The sequence below is a fragment of the Homarus americanus genome, unplaced genomic scaffold (genome assembly GCF_018991925.1).
Source record: "Homarus americanus isolate GMGI-L3 unplaced genomic scaffold, GMGI_Hamer_2.0 scaffold16894, whole genome shotgun sequence".
Taxonomy (NCBI): Eukaryota; Metazoa; Arthropoda; class Malacostraca; order Decapoda; family Nephropidae; genus Homarus; species Homarus americanus.
Window position 1 is genome coordinate 6,040,625 of NW_024746541.1, and position 20,599 is coordinate 6,061,223.

At 45.3% G+C, this 20,599-nt stretch overlaps 1 protein-coding gene across 1 annotated transcript in view; it reads left to right on the forward strand.

Moving 5' to 3' along the window:
* The window catches only part of LOC121879365 (histone-lysine N-methyltransferase 2D-like), a gene marked incomplete in the record, with an annotated part of 241,215 nt that overhangs the window by 36,623 nt on the left and 183,993 nt on the right, over nt 1-20,599 (forward strand). The window contains 2 exon segments of the mRNA XM_042385969.1: nt 278-1,507; nt 2,343-2,375. Of these exon segments, the coding sequence (XP_042241903.1) occupies nt 278-1,507; nt 2,343-2,375 (1,263 nt within the window).

The following is a 20,599-nucleotide window of genomic DNA, read 5'->3' on the forward strand; positions in this document are numbered from 1 at the left end:
ACTGCTTATTACTTAATGTTAGAGGATTCATCTACATCAAACGAAGAAAGATTGAATTTTCTCGCCTCAAAGTTAGTCAAAACTTATAGCAAAGAAGATGTTATATCTGTTGATAGACTACCTAAGCATAGATCATTAAGTGGATTTAGTATTAAAATTCTGATAGTGTTTTATACTAGTTGTCGTAGGAATTCTGTGTGGGTACTTCAGGGTAAGGAAGTAGTGGTGTAGTCATGTATTTGTGGTGTTGACGTAGCGTGTGCTGGTGACTCTACAGGGGCGGCTATGGGATTGGGCCCGATTCCAGGCGGATTGGACGCACGAAGAGGACAGCTGCGGCCCCAGGTGTCCCTGGAGGGCCACATTCATGGTTCAGGTTTGATGAGGGGGCCAGCAGATGGACAGGACACACGGGGACCAACTACCATAGGAGCTCCTACCAGTACTACTCAAGGCCCACCTGTTACCGCTGGCGGACGCATTCCCGTCGGTGGAGTCAAACTGCCTGGTATGGGCGAACTGCAGTCTTCAACTCAGCAGTCTCCTATACAGCCTGGTCTGCAGTCTGGAGCTCAGACCGACATCCACAAAAGTCTTGGGCAGTCAACACTCGGCCAGCAAGACATACACACTTCTCAGCAGCAGTCGATGCAACACCAAACTACACAACCTCAAACTGTTCAGCAGCAGCACCTCCAACAGCAGCAGCAACAGCAGCAGCAACAGCAACAGCAAGGCGGAACAATGTCCAATGTCAGCTCTAGCATGGGAATGTTAACAGGAACCAGTAGCATGACGGGAGCCACTTCAATGACTACTGCACAGGACCAAATGGCTAGGCTCCACGGCCAAGTGACATCCCAAACTACAGCACTAAGTTCCCAGATGAATAGCCATATAAATACCTCGATGAATAGCCAGACTAACACACAAATGAACCAAATGCACGACCAAAATATACAGAATCCTCTTCAAAATAGCATACAGTCTCAAAACAACCCGTACATGAATCATCAGTTAGGTGCTCAGCAGGAAACACACATGCAGACCAACAGTTTACACGACAACCAGTTACAAGCAAATAACTTACAAAACAAGATTCAAGGAAATCCCATGCAGGTTAATCAGATTTCCGGACAAATGGGTAAGGATATGCAGACTCAGAACAACACTGGGAGTCCACATATGACACAAATGGGCAACCATGTACAGCCAGGGATGACAGCACAAACAAATCCAAACCTTCCAGCATCCATTGCGTCACGCATGTCTAACCAAGCCAACCAAATGAACCATGTGGGTCAGATGAACCAAATGAACCAAATGCAGAACACATTGGGTGGCAAAGACATGAAAGGTTTGACCAGTATCCTGCACAGTCCCCTAGGCAGACAACAACAGCCGCAGAACGTGCAACAGCAGAACCCCCACCAGCAACACTCCTCGACCGCCTCCTCTGCTCTCAGCGGACTCACCAGTCTCTTTGGTCTCCAGAAGAATCGCCCAGGTAATATATATAGATAGATACATGTAGTAGTAATATATATATATATATATATATATATATATATATATATATATATATATATATATATATATATATATATATATTGTGTAGTAGTGTAGTATTTAGTAGTCTTAGTAATATAATAATACGATCATTCATTTTGTTTTCAGCTTAGTCAAAAACATGACAATATACATACAAAATAATTAAAGTAAATGTAATTATTAAGCGATCATGTGTGTTTACGGTTCATGAGGGTTTATTGTGACTTCTGAGCGTAAGTGAGAGTAACAGTGAGATAATATACTCGAGTATCATCCCATTAAAAATGTACTTCCTTAAATCATATTTTTTACCAGGCTCTCCTTCATAATTGATTCTATTGTTGTCATTACCTGTCATTTACCATATATTATATGTATAATATATGAATTAATGTTATTGCCGTAATGTAGCTAACTTACTACCTTGATCAATGTCAGTGACTTAAAAAGGAATTGATAAATGATTTGTTGCCACATGAAGATAACACCACACGATAACACTTACATTAATGGTGACAGGACAATATGTGGTATGCGCAATTATTACTAACTCTATCCAAATTATATATATATATATATATATATATATATATATATATATATATATATATATATATATATATATATATATATATATATATATATATATATATATATATATATATATATATATATATATATATATATATATATATATATATATATTTTTTTTTTTTTTTTTTATTTATATATTTTAAAGGTATTTCTACCTTTGTACCCAGTAACATGCTTTTCATTGCTCCCATGTCTAGCTGCAGGCATCATAGGTGATCTATTTAAAGGAAGTAAGGAATCAATAACTTATCATATTGCGCTAGTCAAATTAGTCTATAGTATGAACGTTTCTGCATTTGATATGCATTTATGACAAATTTAGTTTGTGTTTAGATTATTTAAGATTATTCATAGAGTTGACTTCATATCAAGTTATTACTTCGTTGTAGAAACCTTGCTTAATGAATTAGTTGAGCGATAAATAATGATTTACGAATGAACTTTGGAAAAGTCTTCCCGCTCATGCCATTTCTAATTTTGCTTAAGCCTTTACCTCTTTCTATGGTACTCCCATCTTGCACCACCTTAACCCACCCCCAGGCAGCTACTTTCTATGCATCAAATATATTTTCAAAGATAATTCTTTCCAGTTTTCCTTTCTTTACTTTCCTTGATCATACACTTTCATTTATCTATAATTGATTCACTGAATAATTATGATGGATGCTGCTTCAACAAGTCTTTGATTGTGCTGGCCAGTTCCTGTTCCTCTTGCACTTGACTCTGTGTCTGCACTCACCTCCTCTTGCTTCATTATGGTTACCACTTAGTTACATTCCCTTTGGTTCACGTAGACATTCGGGGATTCTGCAACCATCTCGCTTCTTTATGTGGACATGTGCCTGCCGATGCATTCTCATGAGATAATCCCACCATCGTTCTTAACGTTAAGTGAAACGATCGAAGTAAATATTCAACATGAATTACTACTTATTAGAGATTCCATATGAAAACACCAGCATATTATATATTACTGGCAAAATATTTTGATTAGATAAAAAACTTTATATGGGAATTTGAGGCAAAAAGTTATACTTTATTTCAACCGAATGATAGTGTGCAATGATAACTTCGAACTTGTTAGAATTAGTATCACACCAAGCAATTGTATGTGGATCTAGAAGAAGAACAATGAAGGTTGCTAACGTGGAACCCATAAACTCTTACTCATTAATGGTATTTTATTCTTTCTTCTAATGGGTTTTCCTGATATTTGGTAATTCCAATATTATCAAAATTAATTTTAAATACAGTAAATTCCTTGAGCATAGAAAATTCAAGTCGATTTGTTCGGCTCCATCAAATATTATAACATATCAGTGTAAGAGTTTTTGTCCAGGAGGGAGTAATTATTGCTCTCTGTACCACCAGATGGTCCAGGTCTCTGTGTACCACCAGCTGGTACACGTCTCTATGTACCACCAGCTGGTACAGGTCTCTGTGCACCACCAGCTGGTCCAGATCTCTGTGTGCCACCAGCTGGTCCAGGTCTCTGTGTACAACCAGCTGGTCCAGGTCTCTGTGTACCACCAGCTGGTCCAGGTCTCTTTGTACCACCAGCTGATCCAGGTCTCAGTGTACCACCAGCTGGTCCAGGTCTCTGTGTACCACCAGCTGGTCCAGGTCTCTTTGTACCACCAGCTGATCCAGGTCTCAGTGTACCACCAGCTGGTCCAGGTTTCTGTGTACCACCAGCTCGTCCAGGTCTCTGTGTACCACCAGCTGGTCCAGGTCTCTGCGTACCACCAGCTGGTCCAGGTCTCTGTGTATCCAGGCTGTGTACCACCAGCTGGTCCAGGTCTCTGTGTGTATCACCAACTATTGCAGGTCTCTGTGTGCCTCCAGCTATTGCAGGTCTCTGTGTACCACCAGCTGGTCCAAATCTATGTGTACCACCAGCTATTGCAGATCTCTGTGTACCACGCACTGTAGCAAGTCTCTGTGTACCACCAGCTGGTCTAGGTCTCTGTGTTCCACCAGCTGGTCCAGATCTCTTTGTACCACCAGCTATTGTAGGTCTCTGTGTATCACTAGCTGGACCAGGTCTCTTTGTACCACCAGCTGGTCCAAGTCTCTGTGTACCACCAGCTGGTCCAGGTCTCTTTGTACCACCAGCTGGTACAGGTCTCTATGTACCACCAGCTGGTCCAGGTCTCTTTGTACCACCAGCTGGTCCAGGTCTCTGTGTACCACCAGCTCGTCCAGGTCTCTGTGTACCACCAGCTATTGCAGGTCTTTGTGTACCACCAGGTGTTGCAGGTCTCTGTGTACCACCAGGTGTTGCAGGTCTCTGTGTACCACCTCTGTGTACCACCAGGTGTTGCAGGTCTCTGTGTACCACCAGCTATTGCAGGTCTCTGTGTACCACCAGCTATTGCAGGTCTCTGTGTACCACCAGGTGTTGCAGGTCTCTGTGTACCACCAGCTATTGCAGGTCTCTGTGTACCACCAGGTGTTGCAGGTCTCTGTGTACCACCAGCTATTGCAGGTCTCTGTGTACCACCAGCTATTGCAGGTCTTTGTGTACCACCAGGTGTTGCAGGTCTCTGTGTACCACTAGGTGTTGCAGGTCTCTGTGTACCACCAGCTATTGCACGCCTCTGTGTACCACCAACTGGTCCAGATCTCTGTACCACCAGCTGGTCCAGGTCTTTGTGTACCACCAGCTGGTCCAGATCTCTTTGTACCACCAGCTATTGCAGGTCTGTGTACCACCAGCTGGTCCAGATCTCTTTGTACCACCAGCTATTGCAGGTCTGTGTACCACCAGCTGGTCCAGATCTCTGTACCACCAGCTGGTCCAGATCTCTTTTTACCACCAGCTGGTCCAGGTCTTTGTGTACCACCAGCTGGTCCAGATCTCTTTGTACCACCAGCTATTGCAGGTCTGTGTACCACCAGCTGGTCCAGGTACCTATGTACCACTAGCTGGTCCAGGTCTCTCTGTACCACGAGCTTGTCCAGGTCTCTGTATACCACCAGCTGGTCCAGGTCTCTGTGTACCACCAGCTGGAGCAGGTCTCTGTGAACCACTAGCTGGTCAAGGTCTCTGTGTACCACCAGCTGGTACAGGTCTCTGCGTACCACCAGCTGGTCCAGTTTTCTGTGTACCACCAACTGGTCCAGATCTCTGTGTACCACCAGCTGGTCCAGGTCTCTCTGTACCACCAACTAATGCACGCCTCTTTGTACCACCAGGTGGTACAGGTCTCTGTGTACCACCAGCTAGTCCAGATATCTGTGTACCACCAGCTATTGCAGGTCTCTGTGCACGACCAGTTGTTGCAGGTCTCTGTGTACCACCAGCTGGTCCAGGTGTCTGTTCCACCAGCTGATCCAGATCTCTTTGTACCACCAGATGGTCCACATCTCTTTGTACCCCCAGCTATTGCACGTCTCTGTGTACCACCAGCTGGTCCAGGTCTCTGTGTACCACCAGCTGGTCCAAGTCTCTGTGTATCACGAGCTGGTCCAGGTCTCTGTGTACCACGAGCTTGTCCAGGTCTCTGTGTACCACTAGCTGGTCCAGGTCTCTGTGTACCACGAGCTTGTCCAGGTCTCTGTGTACCACCAGCTGGTCCAGGTCTCTGTGTACCACCAGCTGGTCCAGGTCTCTGTGTACCACCAGCTGGTCCAGGTCTCTGTGTACCACCAGCTGGTCCAGATCTCTTTGTACCACCAGCTATTGCAGGTCTGTGTACCACCAGCTGGTCCAGGTCTCTGTGTACCACCAGCTGGTCCAGGTCTCTGTGTACCACCTGCTGGTCCAGGTCTCTGTGTACCACCAGCTGGTCCAGATCTCTTTGTACCACCATCTGGTCCGGGTTTCTGTGTACCACCCGCAGGTCCAGGTCTCTGTTTACTACCAGCTGGTCCAGATCTCTTTGTACCACCAGCTGGGCCAGATCTCTTTGTACCACCAGCTGGTCCAGGTTTCTGTGTACCACCAGCTGGTCCAGGTCTCTGTGTACCACCAGCAGGTCCGTGTCTCTGTGTACTTCCAGCTGGTCCAGGTCTCTGTGTACCACTAGCTGGTCCAGGACTCTGTGTACCACCAGCTGGTCCAGGTCTCTTTGTACCACCAGCTGGTCTTGGTCTCAGTGTACCACCAGCTGGTCCAGGTCTCTGTGTACCACCAGCTGGACCAGGTCTTTTTGTGCCACCAGCTGGTCCAGGTCTATTTGTACCACCAGTTGGTGCAGGTCTCTTTGTACCAACAGCTGGTCCAGGTCTCAGTGTACCACCAGCTCTTCCAGGTCTTTGTGTGCCACTAGCTGGTCCAGGTCTCTGTGTACCCCCAGCTGGTCCCGATAACTGTGTAGCAGCAGCTGGTCCATGTTTCTGTGTAGCAGCCGCTGGTTCAGGTCTCTGTGTACCACCAGCTGGACCAGGTCTTTTTGTGCCACCAGCTGGTCCAGGTCTCTTTGTACCACCAGTTGGTGCAGGTCTCTTTGTACCAACAGCTGGTTCAGGTCTCTGTGTTGTCCACCAACAGCTGGTTCAGGTCTCTGTGTGCCACCAGCTGGTCCAGGTCTCTGTGTACCACCAGGTCTTCCAGGTCTTGTGTGCCACTAGCTGGTCCAGGTCTCTGTGTACCACCAGCTGGTCCCGATAACTGTGTACCACCAGCTGGCCCAAGTCTCTTGGTACCACCATCTGGTCAGGTCTCTGTGTACCACCAGCTGGTCCAAGTCTCTTTGTACCAACAGCTGGTTCAGGTCTCAGTGTACCACCAGCTGGTCCAGGTTTCTGTGTACCACCAGCTGGTCCAGGTCTTTGTGTGCCACCAGCTGGTCCAGGTCTCTATGTACCACCTGCTGTTCCATGTCTCTGTGTACCACCAGCTGATCCAGGTCTCAGTGTACCACCAGCTGGTCCAGGTCTCTATGTACCACCTGCTGGTCCAGGTCTCTGTGTACCACGAGCTGGTTCAGGTCTCTATGTACCACCTGCTGGTCCAGGTCTCTATGTACCACCTGCTGTTCCATGTCTCTGTGTACCACCAGCTTGTCCAGTCTCTATGTACCACCTGCTGGTCCAGGTCTCTGTGTACCACGAGCTGGTTCAGGTCTTTGTGTGCCTCCAGCTTGTACAGGTCTCTATGTACCACCTGCTGGTCCAGGTCTCTGTGTACCACCAGCTGGTCCAGGTCTCTATGTACCACCTGCTGGTCCAGGTCTCTGTGTACCACCAGCTGGTCCAGGTCTCTATGTACCACCTGCTGGTCCAGGTCTCTTTGTACTACCAGCTGGTCCAGGTCTCAGTGTATCAACAGCTGGTCCAGGTCTCTGTGTACCACCAGCTGGTCCAACTCTTTGTGTGCCACCAGCTGGTCCAGGTATCTGTGTACCACCAGCTGGTCCCGATAACTGTGCAGCAGCAGCTTGTTCAGGTCGTGTACCACCAGGTGGTCCAGGTCGCTTTGTACCACCAGGTGGTCTAGGTCTCAGTGTACCAACAGCTGGTCCAGGTCTCTGTGTACCGCAAGCTGGTCCAACTGTTTGAGTGCCACCAGGTGGTCCTGGTCTCTGTATACCACCAGTTGGTCCTGATATCTTTGCACCACCAGCTGTCGCAAGTCTCTGTGTACCATCAGCTGGTCCAGGTCTCTGTGTACCACCAGCTGGTCCAGGTCTCAGTGTACCACCAGCTGGTCCAGGTCTTTGTTTAGCAACAGCTGGCACAAACCATTATAATATGACAGATGGTCTTCATACTGTTTTAATTAAGGGAACGTATCATCTGGTATATGTCATTATAACGCCCCACATTGTTCAGGTCATTATAGTGCCCCACATGGTTCAGGTGATTATAGTGCCCCACATGGTACAGGTGATTATAGTGCCCACATGGTTCAGGCGATTATAGTGCCCCACATGGTTCAGGTCATTATAACGCCCCACATGGTTCAGGTCATTACAACGCCCCACATGGTTCAGGTCATTATAACGCCGCACATGGTTCAGGTCATTATAGTGCCCACATGGTTCAGGCCATTATAACGCCGCACATAGTTCAGGTCATTATAACGCCCCACATGGCTCAGGTCATTATAACGCCGCACATGGTTCAGGTCATTATAGTGCCCCACATGGTTCAGGTCATTGTAACGACCCCAAATGATTCAGGTCATTATAACGCACCTCGTGGTTCAGGTCATTATAATGCCCCCACATGGTTCAGGTCATTATAACGCCCCACATGGTTCAGGTCATTATAGTGCCCACATGGTTCAGGTCATTATAGCGCCACACATGGTTCAGGTCATTATAGTGCCCACATGGTTCAGGTCATTATAACGCCGCACATGGTTCAGGTCATTATAACGCCCCACATGGCTCAGGTCATTATAACGCCGCACATGGTTCAGGTCATTATAGTGCCCCACGTGGTTCAGGTCACCATGATATCATATCCTTTTCAGGTCTATAACTTCTCAATTAAGTCACTATGATATTCTAACTGACCAGATTACTATGGTGTTCTAACGACCTGGTCACTATGGTGTTCTAACTGACCAGGTCACAATGGTGTTTTAACTGACCATGTCGCTATGATGTTTTAACTGACCAGGTCACTGTGGTGTTCTAACTTACCTGGGCACTATGGTGTTCTAACTGACCAGGTCACTATGGTGTTCTAACTCACCAGGTCACTATGGTGTTCGAACTGACCTGGTCACTGTTGTGTTTCACCTAGTCCAATTGACAGCAGCATCTCACTACTCTTGGGTAGTAGGACTGTTTCATGTATTTTAGGTGACTGCCGAGTGCTGTTAAAAGAGGTAAAGTACCGTACACTTTCCTGTACCAGCAATTCCTGACCACTTGTTCTGTCAGTTCCAAGATACTTGTCTTTGTTAATTGGTCCAGACCACTTCTTCCAATAACAGTGAGGTTTTGTCAAATATCCCGTGGCATTTGCTTTTGTCAGCTGGTGAAATACCCTTGACACTAGCTGTTGGCACCGTCAATTTAGTTTGTCAGTTATTCCACTCAGCTTGGGTGAATATAGTTGGCCTGTTATAGATATATTCCATTTTGATCAAAATACAAGGGTGTCCCAGATGGTCTATGTTAGAAAGTTATCTCAGCTGGCTCTGATCACAGATGACTTTGATTACAAGGGCATTCCAGTTAACCATTTTGGTTACGCTACAAATGTTACCCAACTGTAAGTATCTCTGTGGCACAAATTACAACAGAGTAGACAGCAAAGGTGTCCCACTTGGCCAAAGTAGTAATGGCAGCCTAGATCACAAGGTTTTCCCAGCTGGGCCCATTTATAATGGGTACAAGCTGGTCCTGGGCTAATGGTGTTCAGCTATGCCCAGGCCATAAGGATGCATAAGTTGCCCAGCTGGTCTATGGTCATAAGGGTGCCCAGCTGGTCTAAGGTCATAAGGGTGCCCAGCTGGTCTAAGGTCATAAGGGTGCCCAGCTGGTCTAAGGTCATAAGGGTGCCCAGCTGGTCTAAGGTCATAAGGGTGCCCAGCTGGTTAGCGTGACCAACTGGTCTACGGTGTTACGGTCTCAAGTATTGGGGGATGAAAGAATGTACCTGACAGTCATAGGGAGAACCTGGAACTCGTAACAAAATAAATGGAATATTCCCTCAGATTCGTTCTCAGTATTGTCATTTATAGCCAGGTGCTACTGCATATTATGACCATCAGGTCATAAAAGAAATACCTCATTTCCGGGCTGTCAACAAGAATGACTACAATAAAGTAAAAAACAAAAAAAAAATTACTGATAAATATTAAAACATACAAAATAATGCAAACGGGAAAACCTCACACTTTACGTTACGATAAACAATATTACGTTATTACATAAACACTTAAACTAAACACTTAAATCATACCACCTTGTCCCATACCCACATACGTGTCTGAGTGACGAACAACACACGGTAGAGGAGATACTGAATATATTTTATCCCTATCAATACTCAGCCTTCTTTCGCTCTAGGGGAAAGAAGTCCCAAGAATCTGTCACACTAAGGATACACACAGCTGGGGCAAACCACACCTTAGATCACAGCAAAGTCCAAGAAAGGAGCAGTCAATCTAGGCGAGAAGTAGCTAACGGCCAACTGTCCTCACGCTACACACCTGGCTTCCCATCACTCCTTGGGAGTGTCGACAGGGAGGATTCGGACAGAGTTGAACCAGGGTTTTCGCGGTATCTGATTCGAGAATTGGACAGAGGGGCTAACGACGCCTTGGGGTTGTAACAAAAGTTATAAGAGTGCCCAGCTGGTTTAAGGCCATAAAAATGGTTAGCTAGTCTAGGGCCATAAGGGTGCTCAGCTTGTCTAATAATAATAATAATAATAATAATAATAATAATTAACGGTTTATTGAAAAAGTTCTGCAGCCCGAAGGCTGAAAATATACATTGGACATAAATGACTTATTACATACATTGGTGGTTTAACAAAAGCCTTCATTAGAGAAAGGTAAAGGAACATACAGTGAACATACAGATTAATGTAGGATTGTACGTGTTGAACAGCAAACACGTAGTGTAGTAACTTCCTCCCAGATGGTGTTAGGAGGGACCTCACGTGATGTAGTGGTTCCCTCAGATGGTGTTATGAGGGACCTGACGTGGTGTAGTAATTCCCTCGCAGATGGTGCTATGAGGGACCACGTGGTGTAGTAATTCCCTCACAGATGGTGTTATGGGGGACCTCACGTGATGTAATTACCTCACAGATGGTGTTATTAGGGACCTGACGTGGTGTGGTAATTCCCTCACAGATGGTGTTATGAGGGACCTCACGTGGTGTAGTAATTCCCTCACAGATGGTGTTATGAGGGACCTGACGTGGTGTAGTAATTCCCTCACAGATGGTTTTATGAGGGGGCCTCACGTGGTGTAGTAATTCCTTCACAGATGGTGTTATGAGGGTCCTCACGTGGTGTAGTAATTCCCTCACAGATGGTGTGATGAGGGACTTGACGTGGTGTAGTAATTCCCTCACATATGGTGTTATGAAGGACATTTGGTGTAGTAATTCCCTCACAGATGGTGTTATATGAGTGAGGTTTGGTCCCAGGCCTTCCTATCGTCTAAGGCCATAAAGGTGCCCAGCTGGTATAAAGACATAAGGATGGTCAGCTGGTCTATGGTCATAAAGGTGCCCAGCTGGTCTAAGGCCGTAAGGGTGCCCAGGTAGTTCTAAGGCCATAAGGGTGGTCAGCTGGTCTAAGGCCAAAAGGGTGGTCAGCTGGTCTGAGGCCAAAAGGGTGCCCAGATGGTTTAAGGCCGTAAGGGTGCCCGGCTGGTCTAAGGCCGTAAGGGTGCCCAGCTGGTTCTAAGACCATAAGGGTAGTCAGCTGGTCTAAGGCTAAAAGGGTGCCCAGCTGGTCTAAGGCCGTAAGGCTGCCCGGCTGGTTGAAGGTCATAAAAGTACCTAAGTATCTAGAGTTACAACAAATTTAAAGCACTGTGTTAAACCAAAATAATGATATCCACCTGGAGTGTGCGATTATAAACACAAAACAGGTCCATGTCAGTATGAACGATTTGTTGTTATTGATTTTTGCAGAAACCCAGCTGCTCCAGGAGAGAAATGACTACCTAAATACACTAGGCAACTACAAAGATTTAGGAGGTCCAAATCAACATGATTATATAGTTGCACGGGGTGACTGCAAACCTTTGCTGATCCAGAATACCGCAATTCCCAGACAAATAAAAACTATTATGGAGACCTTAGCTTAAGCTATTTCAGTCACACAACATTTTCACAGATTTGTAGATATCAAATGGTAAAGGGCACAATGATATTCAGATGGCTAAATGCTATGGAATATCTCACTTGGCTTAGACCACAAGGTTCTTTCAGGTGAGGGTCCACCTAGACTGTGAGAGACTATCTATACTGTGGGGGGTCTCATATACTGTGAGGGTCCCCATACATTGTAGGGGTCCCCAGCACCGTGTGGGTCCTCTAGACAGTAATGTTTTCAACACTATCAGGGTCCTCATAAACTGTGAGGGTGACCATACTCTGTGAGGCTCCCCTTATATTATTGTGAGGTTCTCCATACGCTGGGATGACCCCTACACTATGAGAGCCTTACTATTAAGCCCCCAGCATTCTGAGCGTCCTCTATAATATAAGCATTCCCCTACAATGTGAGGGGCTCCACTGTGAAGGACCCCTAGCACGATAAGGGGACTCTTCATTGAGAAGGACTTCACACAATGAAATGTTCCAACACAATGAGGACCTCTACACTGTGAAGGACCCATAAACTATGAGGGCCCTTATACTGAGAAGACCCCTACATTGGGAATGGCCCCTATACTATGAGGGTCCCATAAATTGAATGGTTCTTAATACTGTTAGGGTCTGCTACACTGTGGGGGCTCCTTACACTGTGAAGATCTCCTTACTATGTGAAGGCTCCTACAATGTTAAGAATTCCGTCTATTGTGAAGGGCTCCGCACATTGTGAAGGAATCCCCGAATAGTAAGGGTTACTATACTTTGAGGGCACATTTACTATGAGGGCTACTACACTCATAGGAGCCCACTAATTTTATAAGATCGATAATAAATTGTGAGGTTTGTCGTACATGGTAAGGGTCTTCATATACAACATGGGTTATACTACATTATGAGGGTCGAAGTACTCTATAAGGGTCGATCTACATTGTTAGGGCCATTAAACAATGCAAGGGTCATTCTACTCTTAAAGGGGAGGATTACACTATAAGGTTCGTTCTACGCTGTAAGGGTCTTACTACGCTGTTAGGGTCTTTCTACACTGTAAAGTTCGTGCTATTCTGTAAGGGTCGTTATGCATTGTAAGGGTCGTGCAAAACTGTAAGGGTTGTTCTATATAGTAAGGGTCGTTATACAATGTAAGGGTCGTTCAATACTGTGAGGGTCGCACTACACTGTTAGGGTCTTTCTACACTGTAAGGGTAGTGCTATTCTGTAAGGGTTGTTCTACGCTGATAAGGGTCGTACTACAGTTAGGATCTCACTACACTGTGAAAGTCATACTGTATTGCAAGGGTTGTTCTATATTGTAAGGGTCGTTGTACACTGTAAGGGTCGTTCAATACTGTGAGGGTCGTTTTGCACTGTAAGGGCCAATCTGCGCTATAAGGGTCGTACTACACTGTTAAGGTCTTACTACACTGTAAGGGTCGTGCTATTCTCTAAGGGTCGTTGTGCACTGTAAGGGTCGTGCTACACTGTAAGGTTTATTCTATATTGTAAGGGTCATTATACACTGTAAGGGTCGTTCAATACTGTGAGGGTCGTTTTTCACTGTAAGAGTCGTTCTATGCTGTAAGGGTCGAACTACATTGCTAGGGTCTTACTATACTGTAAGGGTCGTGTCACACTGTAAGGGTTGTTCTGTATTGTAAGGGTCGTTATACAGTACATTGTAATGGTCGTTCAATACTGTGAGGGTTGTTTTTCACTGTAAGGGTCGTTAAAAGATATAAGAGTCGTACTACACTGTTAGGATCTCACTACTCTGTAAGGGTCGTTCTGTACTGTAAGGGTCGGTGTGCACTATAAGGATTGTTCTACACTGTAACGATCTCTGTGCACTGTAAGGGTTGCTTAACACTGTAAGGGTTGTGCTACACTGTAGGGGTCGTGCTATACTATAATGGTCGTTCTATACTGTAAGAGTCGTTTCATACTATAAGGGCCTTTCAACACTGTAAGGTCGTTCAACACTGTAAGAGTAGTGCTACACTGTAAGGTCGTCCAACACTGTAAGGGTAGTGCTTCACTGTAAGGTCGTTCAACTCTGTATGGGTCGTTCAACACTGTAAGGGAATTGCTACACTGTAAGGTCGTTGAACACTGTAAGGGTCGTTGAACACTGTAAGGGTAGTGCTACACTGTAAGGTCGTTCAACTCTGTATGGGTCGTTCAACACTGTAAGGGAATTGCTACACTGTAAGGTCGTTGAACACTGTAAGGGTCGTTGAACACTGTAAGGGTCGTTGAACACTGTAAGGGTAGTGCTACACAGGTAAAATCGTTCAACACTGTAAGGGTTGTGCTACACTGTAAGGTCGCTCAACACTGTAAGGGTCGTTCAACACTGTAAGGGTAGTGCTACACAGGTAAAATCGTTCAACACTGTAAGGGTTGTGCTACACTGTAAGGTCGCTCAATACTGTAAGGGTTGGTCAACACTGTAAGGTCGTTCAACACTGTAAGGTCGTTGTACACTGTAAGGGTAGTGCTACACTGTAAGGTCGTTCAACACTCTTAGGGTTTGTGCTACGCTGTAAGGTCGTTGTACATTGTAAGGGTAGTGCTACACTGTAAGGTCGTTCAACACTGTAAGGGTAGTGTTACACTGTGAGGTCGTTCAACACTGTAAGGGTTGTGGTACACTGTAAGGTCATTCAACACTGTAAGGGTTGTGCTACACTATAAGGTCGTTCAACACTGTAAGGGTTGTGGTACACTGTAAGGTCGTTCAACACTATAAGGGTAGTGCTACATTGTAAGGTCGTTCAACACTGTAAGGGTTGTGCTAGACCATAAGGTCGTTCAACACTATAAGGGTTGTGCTACACTGTGAGGTCGTTCAACACTGTAAGAGTTGTGGTACACTGTAAGGTCGTTCAACACTGTAAGGGTTGTGCTACACTATAAGGTCGTTCAACACTGTAAGGGTTGTGGTACACTGTAAGGTCGTTCAACACTGTAAGGGTAGTGCTACATTGTAAGGTCGTTCAACACTGTAGGGTTGTGCTAGACTGTAAGGTCGTTCAACACTGTAAGGGTTGTGCTACATTATATGGGTGGTTTTATACTTAAAGGGTCATTCAACAGTTAATGGTCTTTGTGCGCTGTAAGAGTCGTGCTACATTTTAACAGTGGTACTATAGCGTAAGGGTTGTGATGCACTACAAGGGTCTCCCTGAGTTGTGAAGGGTAAATCACTTTTAGATGGTTGCTGGCCTCAAGGGACAGCACAAATTCACAAAAGCTAAAATCTGCTAAATAAAATTCTAATAATATGATTGTAAATTGCCATTTTTTATTTATTGTTGGACGTATGTAGATGAGTTGTATACATACTGTAATAGAGAAAAAAAATATATTGATTTAGGCGTACTGACATTTCGTAAAGTGACCAATATACATAGAACTATTTTCTCTGTTACCTACACTCACAGTTTACATGGCGGTGTTGGAGAGTTCTTTTAACTAAACCTTAAAACTTGCATTAAGGAGATTCAAAAGGTACTGTTAAATCTTTATTCTTTTTTCCGGGTCAATGTGGAAGGTCGGGGTAGAGAGGCATGAGTTTTTATTTCTAAGCAAGTTTATTGAGCATTTATGCTGAGGATGAGTTTCGCCATTATTCATTTGATTAAGTGTGTGTGTGGGGGTTATGCTAGATATTGATAATTGCGAAATAGCGATTACTTATTTGTATTTATTTTTTCTTTTGAATATCCGGGCTGACCTTGGACGACCGTGAAGATAATCATAATATGAAATATAAATGAATATCTTCATATATAACCTAATTTAATTGCATAACTTTTCCTAATCAACTTTAGGTATAATTTGGTTATATCATAATGGTAAACGATACTTTAAATTAAAAAAAAATAATTTTACAATATACGAATTGATTTCCATTAGTTCTAGCAATCAAAACACATAGTTATCCCTATTTGGCAATAACGTCAATTTTGTTATAAGGGTTGATCAATGACTACCCTTATTTAGGGCGATACACACACACTACAACTACTTATTAATTTGCTGTCACTCGAAATCGAGTTTGACGATCATCCAATATGATACAATGATATGAGTTATGAAGAATATCACATTCATTGGTGAGTTTTGAGGTGACTAAAGAGGCCGATACGGGACCGGCAGAGTTGTTCACAGGTGTTACTCATGTGGAGGGCTACATCGAGTGCAGGAGGAGCGGTAGCAGCCTCTTTCCGGCGTTGTCGCTTATCTGCCTCGGCTTGTAGTCGGTCTAACTCGAAAGTATTGACATCTTCTCCTGTGGTGCTCCTCCAATCGTTGCGATGTGGAGTAATCGACTCGCAGGTGAGGGGGGTCGATTTGGCACTTTTCAGGGTTGTCTTAAGACTATCCTTATACCTTTTCAGTTCCCCGCCGGCGTTAAGTTTACTATTCGTAAGGTGACTGTAAAGTAGCTGCTTTGGCAGTACTGTCGTCCATGCTGGTAACATGGCCAGTCCAGCGTAGTTGTTCATGTATAATGGTAGCCTCGATGCTCCTACAGTTGGTGTCAGCAAAGATGCGGGCATTTGTTCTCTTGTCTTCCCAGCTAACTCTGAGGATGGAACGTAGACTACGTTTGTTAAAGTTTTCAAGAACCTTGACTCGCTGCCATATAGAAGGGTGAGGAGGACCACTGCTCGATATACCTGTAACCTTATAGATAATTTCAGCTCTCTACAGCTGAAGACACGGTTTCGGAGTCTGCCAAAGGCAGACCCACCGAAAGTGGGTGACATTAGAGAGGGTAGTACCGTTAATATGGTGCATAGGTGTTCAGGATCTCCTGTAGGTTGCGTTCAGTGTGAGCAACAAGAGTGAGGTCGTCTGCATACTGAAGTTCAGTAATGGAAGCTGGGAGTTGGTACCAGTACACACACCCTTGTTTAACCCCCGTTTGGATGGGGAAGAACTCAAACTGGGTGCCATTGTTCAGGACACTGCCGTTCATGCCATCGTGGAGTTGACTCACAATGACGATAATTTTTGGGGGGCAGCCAAAACGGCTGAGAGTCCACCAGAGGGCTTCCCTGTTGACCTAGTCGAAGGCCTTGGTTAGGTCGATGAAAGCCATGTATAGGTCACGACGTTGTTCTCTGCACTTTTCCTGTATCTGGCTGGCAGCAAAGATCATGTCGGTGGTGCCACGTAATGGTCTTAAGCCACGTTGAGATTCTGGGAGGAAGTTTTCCGCCTCAGGAAGAAGTCTGTTTAGGAAGGACTCGGGCAAAAATGTTTTGATGGAATTGAAAAATTCGCACATCTTGTGCTGATCTGCAAATTTTTGTTTTACATGCTTTATTTTTAAATCTGTCATTCTTTAGATTGTGAAGTTCCAGCTGGGCCACAGCTTTCTTATTGGGGAAGGTATCAGCTTTGGTCCAAAACTGAGGGTTGTTCTGCCAGTCAGTTAAAGCAGCACTCTTATCATTGATGAGTACAATGATTGCCGGGTTATTTTCATCAAACCAGTCCTGGTGTATTCTTTCGGTCTGGCCGAGGGTCTCTCTGCAGGTTTTTGTTATGACAGTGTTGAAAATATCTCATTCGGCATTGGGATTTGGGTTGTTCATTGTCGGGTTGTTTATCAACCCATGTTCGAGCTGCTCTCTGGAAGCATGTGCTATTGCTGGATCCTCCAAACGCTTCGTGTTAAAACCTCTTCTGGAGGCTTGTTGCCTACGCCGTTTTGGGGCGACTTGAAGTGAGGGTTTGGCTCTGACGAGCTGATGAACAGTGTCGCAGTGGTCTGAGCCACGCATGGCACAGGTGATGAGGACATGTCGGCGATTTCTTTCTCTGACAATGATGTCGGCAATAAGATGCCAGTGTTTGGATCATGGGTGTTGCCACGAACCCTTGAACTTGTCAGCCTGTCTAAACAAGGTATTGGTGATAGTGAGGTTGTGTACAGCACACTTGCTGAGGAGGAGTAGGCCATTAGGATTACACTTGCCTAGTCCATTTTCCCGATGGTTCCCTGCCAAATGTCAGCATCTCTGCCAACTCTGGCATTGAAGTCACCATCTCTAGGGATAGAGGTTAGCACTCTGTCGAGTAAGGCGTAAAAGGCCTCCTTGATGTCATCCTCTGCATTCAGTGTTGGGGCGTCTGCACTGATGAAAAAGGCATGACGTGAGTGATTCAGTGGGACTCGGAGCGTCATGAAACGCTCGTTGATCCCAATATGCATTTCAGTTAGCCTGTGTAGGATGCGTTGGCAGATGGCAAAGCCAACTCCATAAATGCAGTTTCTCTCCGCAGCAGGCTTACCCTTCTAGAGCCGGGACTCACTAATTGCTGATATGTAGATGTTATACCTAGCCTTTTTCCACAAGGGCAGTTCTTCTTTCAGGATGCTCATTTGTGCCAGTATCTAGAAGGGTCCTGATATTCCATGCAGCGACCATAAGAGGTTGTATAGTTTGTTTTTGTCTGGATCTGCGATTTTGATTGTGTTTTCGACAGCATAAGATTGACCCTACTGGGCGCGGTTACCCAGTCAGGTTTTTTTTTAGGCAGGCTATGTTTAGGGCACCTTTCTAGCCCCCTCCCCATGTGGGGTGAGCAGAGTGGCTCCCCGAAAGGGCTGCTCAGTCGCACAGACAGGACCGCATTGCACTGCTGCCTAAATCCCAGTGCAAAAACGACCATCTTATCTGTGCAGCCCATGTGCAGGGTTATGACTAGAGACTCCCGACAGTCATCTCTGCCTGTCCCCGTCGCCACTCGTCCGTCGCCATAGGACTTTTTGGGGTATAGGGGTTTTGATGATGATTAGAGAGGTATGATGAGCTGGATGATGGCTGCGCGTGAGTTGATATATGTGGTGAGGCAGAGAGACAGGCTGCAACCACACATCTTGGTTCTCCCTTTTCCTAATGCAGTGGTACAAGTGTTGCAACGACTTGGAAAAAAAAAAGTTGTAATGGACTGCTGATAGCCCAGTTTGTTGGGTTTCGCTGTTGTTGTTGAGATTGACGGACCGTAGTCCGACACGGGCCTTTGCCTGCAGGCGGCCCGTTTGGTGGTTCCTGCTGGAGCTCTTGGAGCAGCCAGACCAGATTTGGGATTGAGGATGGAGTTTGTCCTACCTGCAGTTATGAAAGGATACAGCAGGTTTGCAAGTGTGAGCGAACCATCGGTCAGTGAACGCTTACCACCAGCCCCCACTCTTGGACGTGGTCAGTTTAAGAGTGACGCGCCCCCCGAACTGTGGTCCCCACTTGCTGGGGGAGGATACTTCCTGAGCTATCTAGGTGGTGTGTATCGTGTGATGACTCGGAGAAGGTGGTGAATGTGGTTTGGTTGTGCCTTTCGGGTTAGAGTGGCCGCTGCTGTTGTGTGCTTTTCTTGGAAATTTCGAATTTTGCTTCGGAGACTTTGTGTGACTTCGCAGTCGAGGAGATAGTGTTCCAGTGGGCCGCTGGCTCCTGACAGTAGGTGCAGTCCCTGACGACGTTTGCCGAGTGCACTTGTACCATAGTTGTAGTCGATGAAGGCTAACTTGGGTTTGTCTTGGTGTTTTCTTGTCCGCGTATGGTGGTTTCCCTTTTGTAGCCACCAGGTACCATTTGGCTGATTGGGAACTAGCGTTGAATGCTTCAAGGAAGCTCTTTTGGATGTGGAGCTTGGGGTTTCGCCTTAGTAGCACGTTCATCATGCATTGCTTTCATCCGCCGGTGTAGTCGTTGGGTTCCCATGGTGGTCGCATCTTCCGCCTATACCGCCGTTGGGGTCTTGTTGGAGCTCTGTAAGTATGTCTGCCTGATGCGGGGCTCCACTGCAGATTTTTCGTTCGGGATTTACTCCCGTAGTCTAACATCTACCAAGGTTAATCCGCAAGGCAGCGGGGCAATGGTTTTTTACCGGGATTAGCCCACCCAGGCACAGGTCACTGACCCACATCAGGGCCGGGGGGGGGCGAAAATGTAATAATAATAATAATAATTTATAGTAAATAAAATTTATATTAAAAAGTAAAATAACATATTAATGGTAATAATTATAATAACACTGTGATAATAATAAATACAAAGAAATGCAAGAATGAAAAAAAATCAACAGTGAGAAACGCTATATGTATGTTGTTTTGTCATGTAATCGAAACAATTGAGACCCTACAATTGTGTGTAAATGAGGCAGAAAGTCAGATCAGCAACCTGGGACTTGGTCACAATTTTTGTGATGCCATATGGCAACAGGGTCTACCATTAGACAACACATTATGCTGCCAATATCTTCCCAGGCGGTAGCACCTCCCTGTTCGGAGGTATATGTAGATGTATACTAAACGAGAATGATCTCTAATATGTGGATACAGTCAAGCCTTTGTTTATGTCAGCTGTCGCTATCATCATGTGAGAATAAAGGCCGCTAAAATTTCTCATTCAGCAATTTGCACTGTCAAAGGATACTGACCATTATCACGAACAGCAATAGAATATTTGTAAATCGGATGAAAAACAAGAACTTGTAGAAGGATGTGGAGTACTACGGGATACTGAAGTCACTTACAAGTGGATAGAGCCTAAAGCATTCTTTCTCTTTATTGATAGAAATAAACAATACTGGACAACAGCATACATTGGCTTTTCTACTGAAGGCGAGACTAGCAAGACTTATTCATGTTGGACGTCCAGATAATTCAGGTACACCAAACTACGTAGACGAAGAC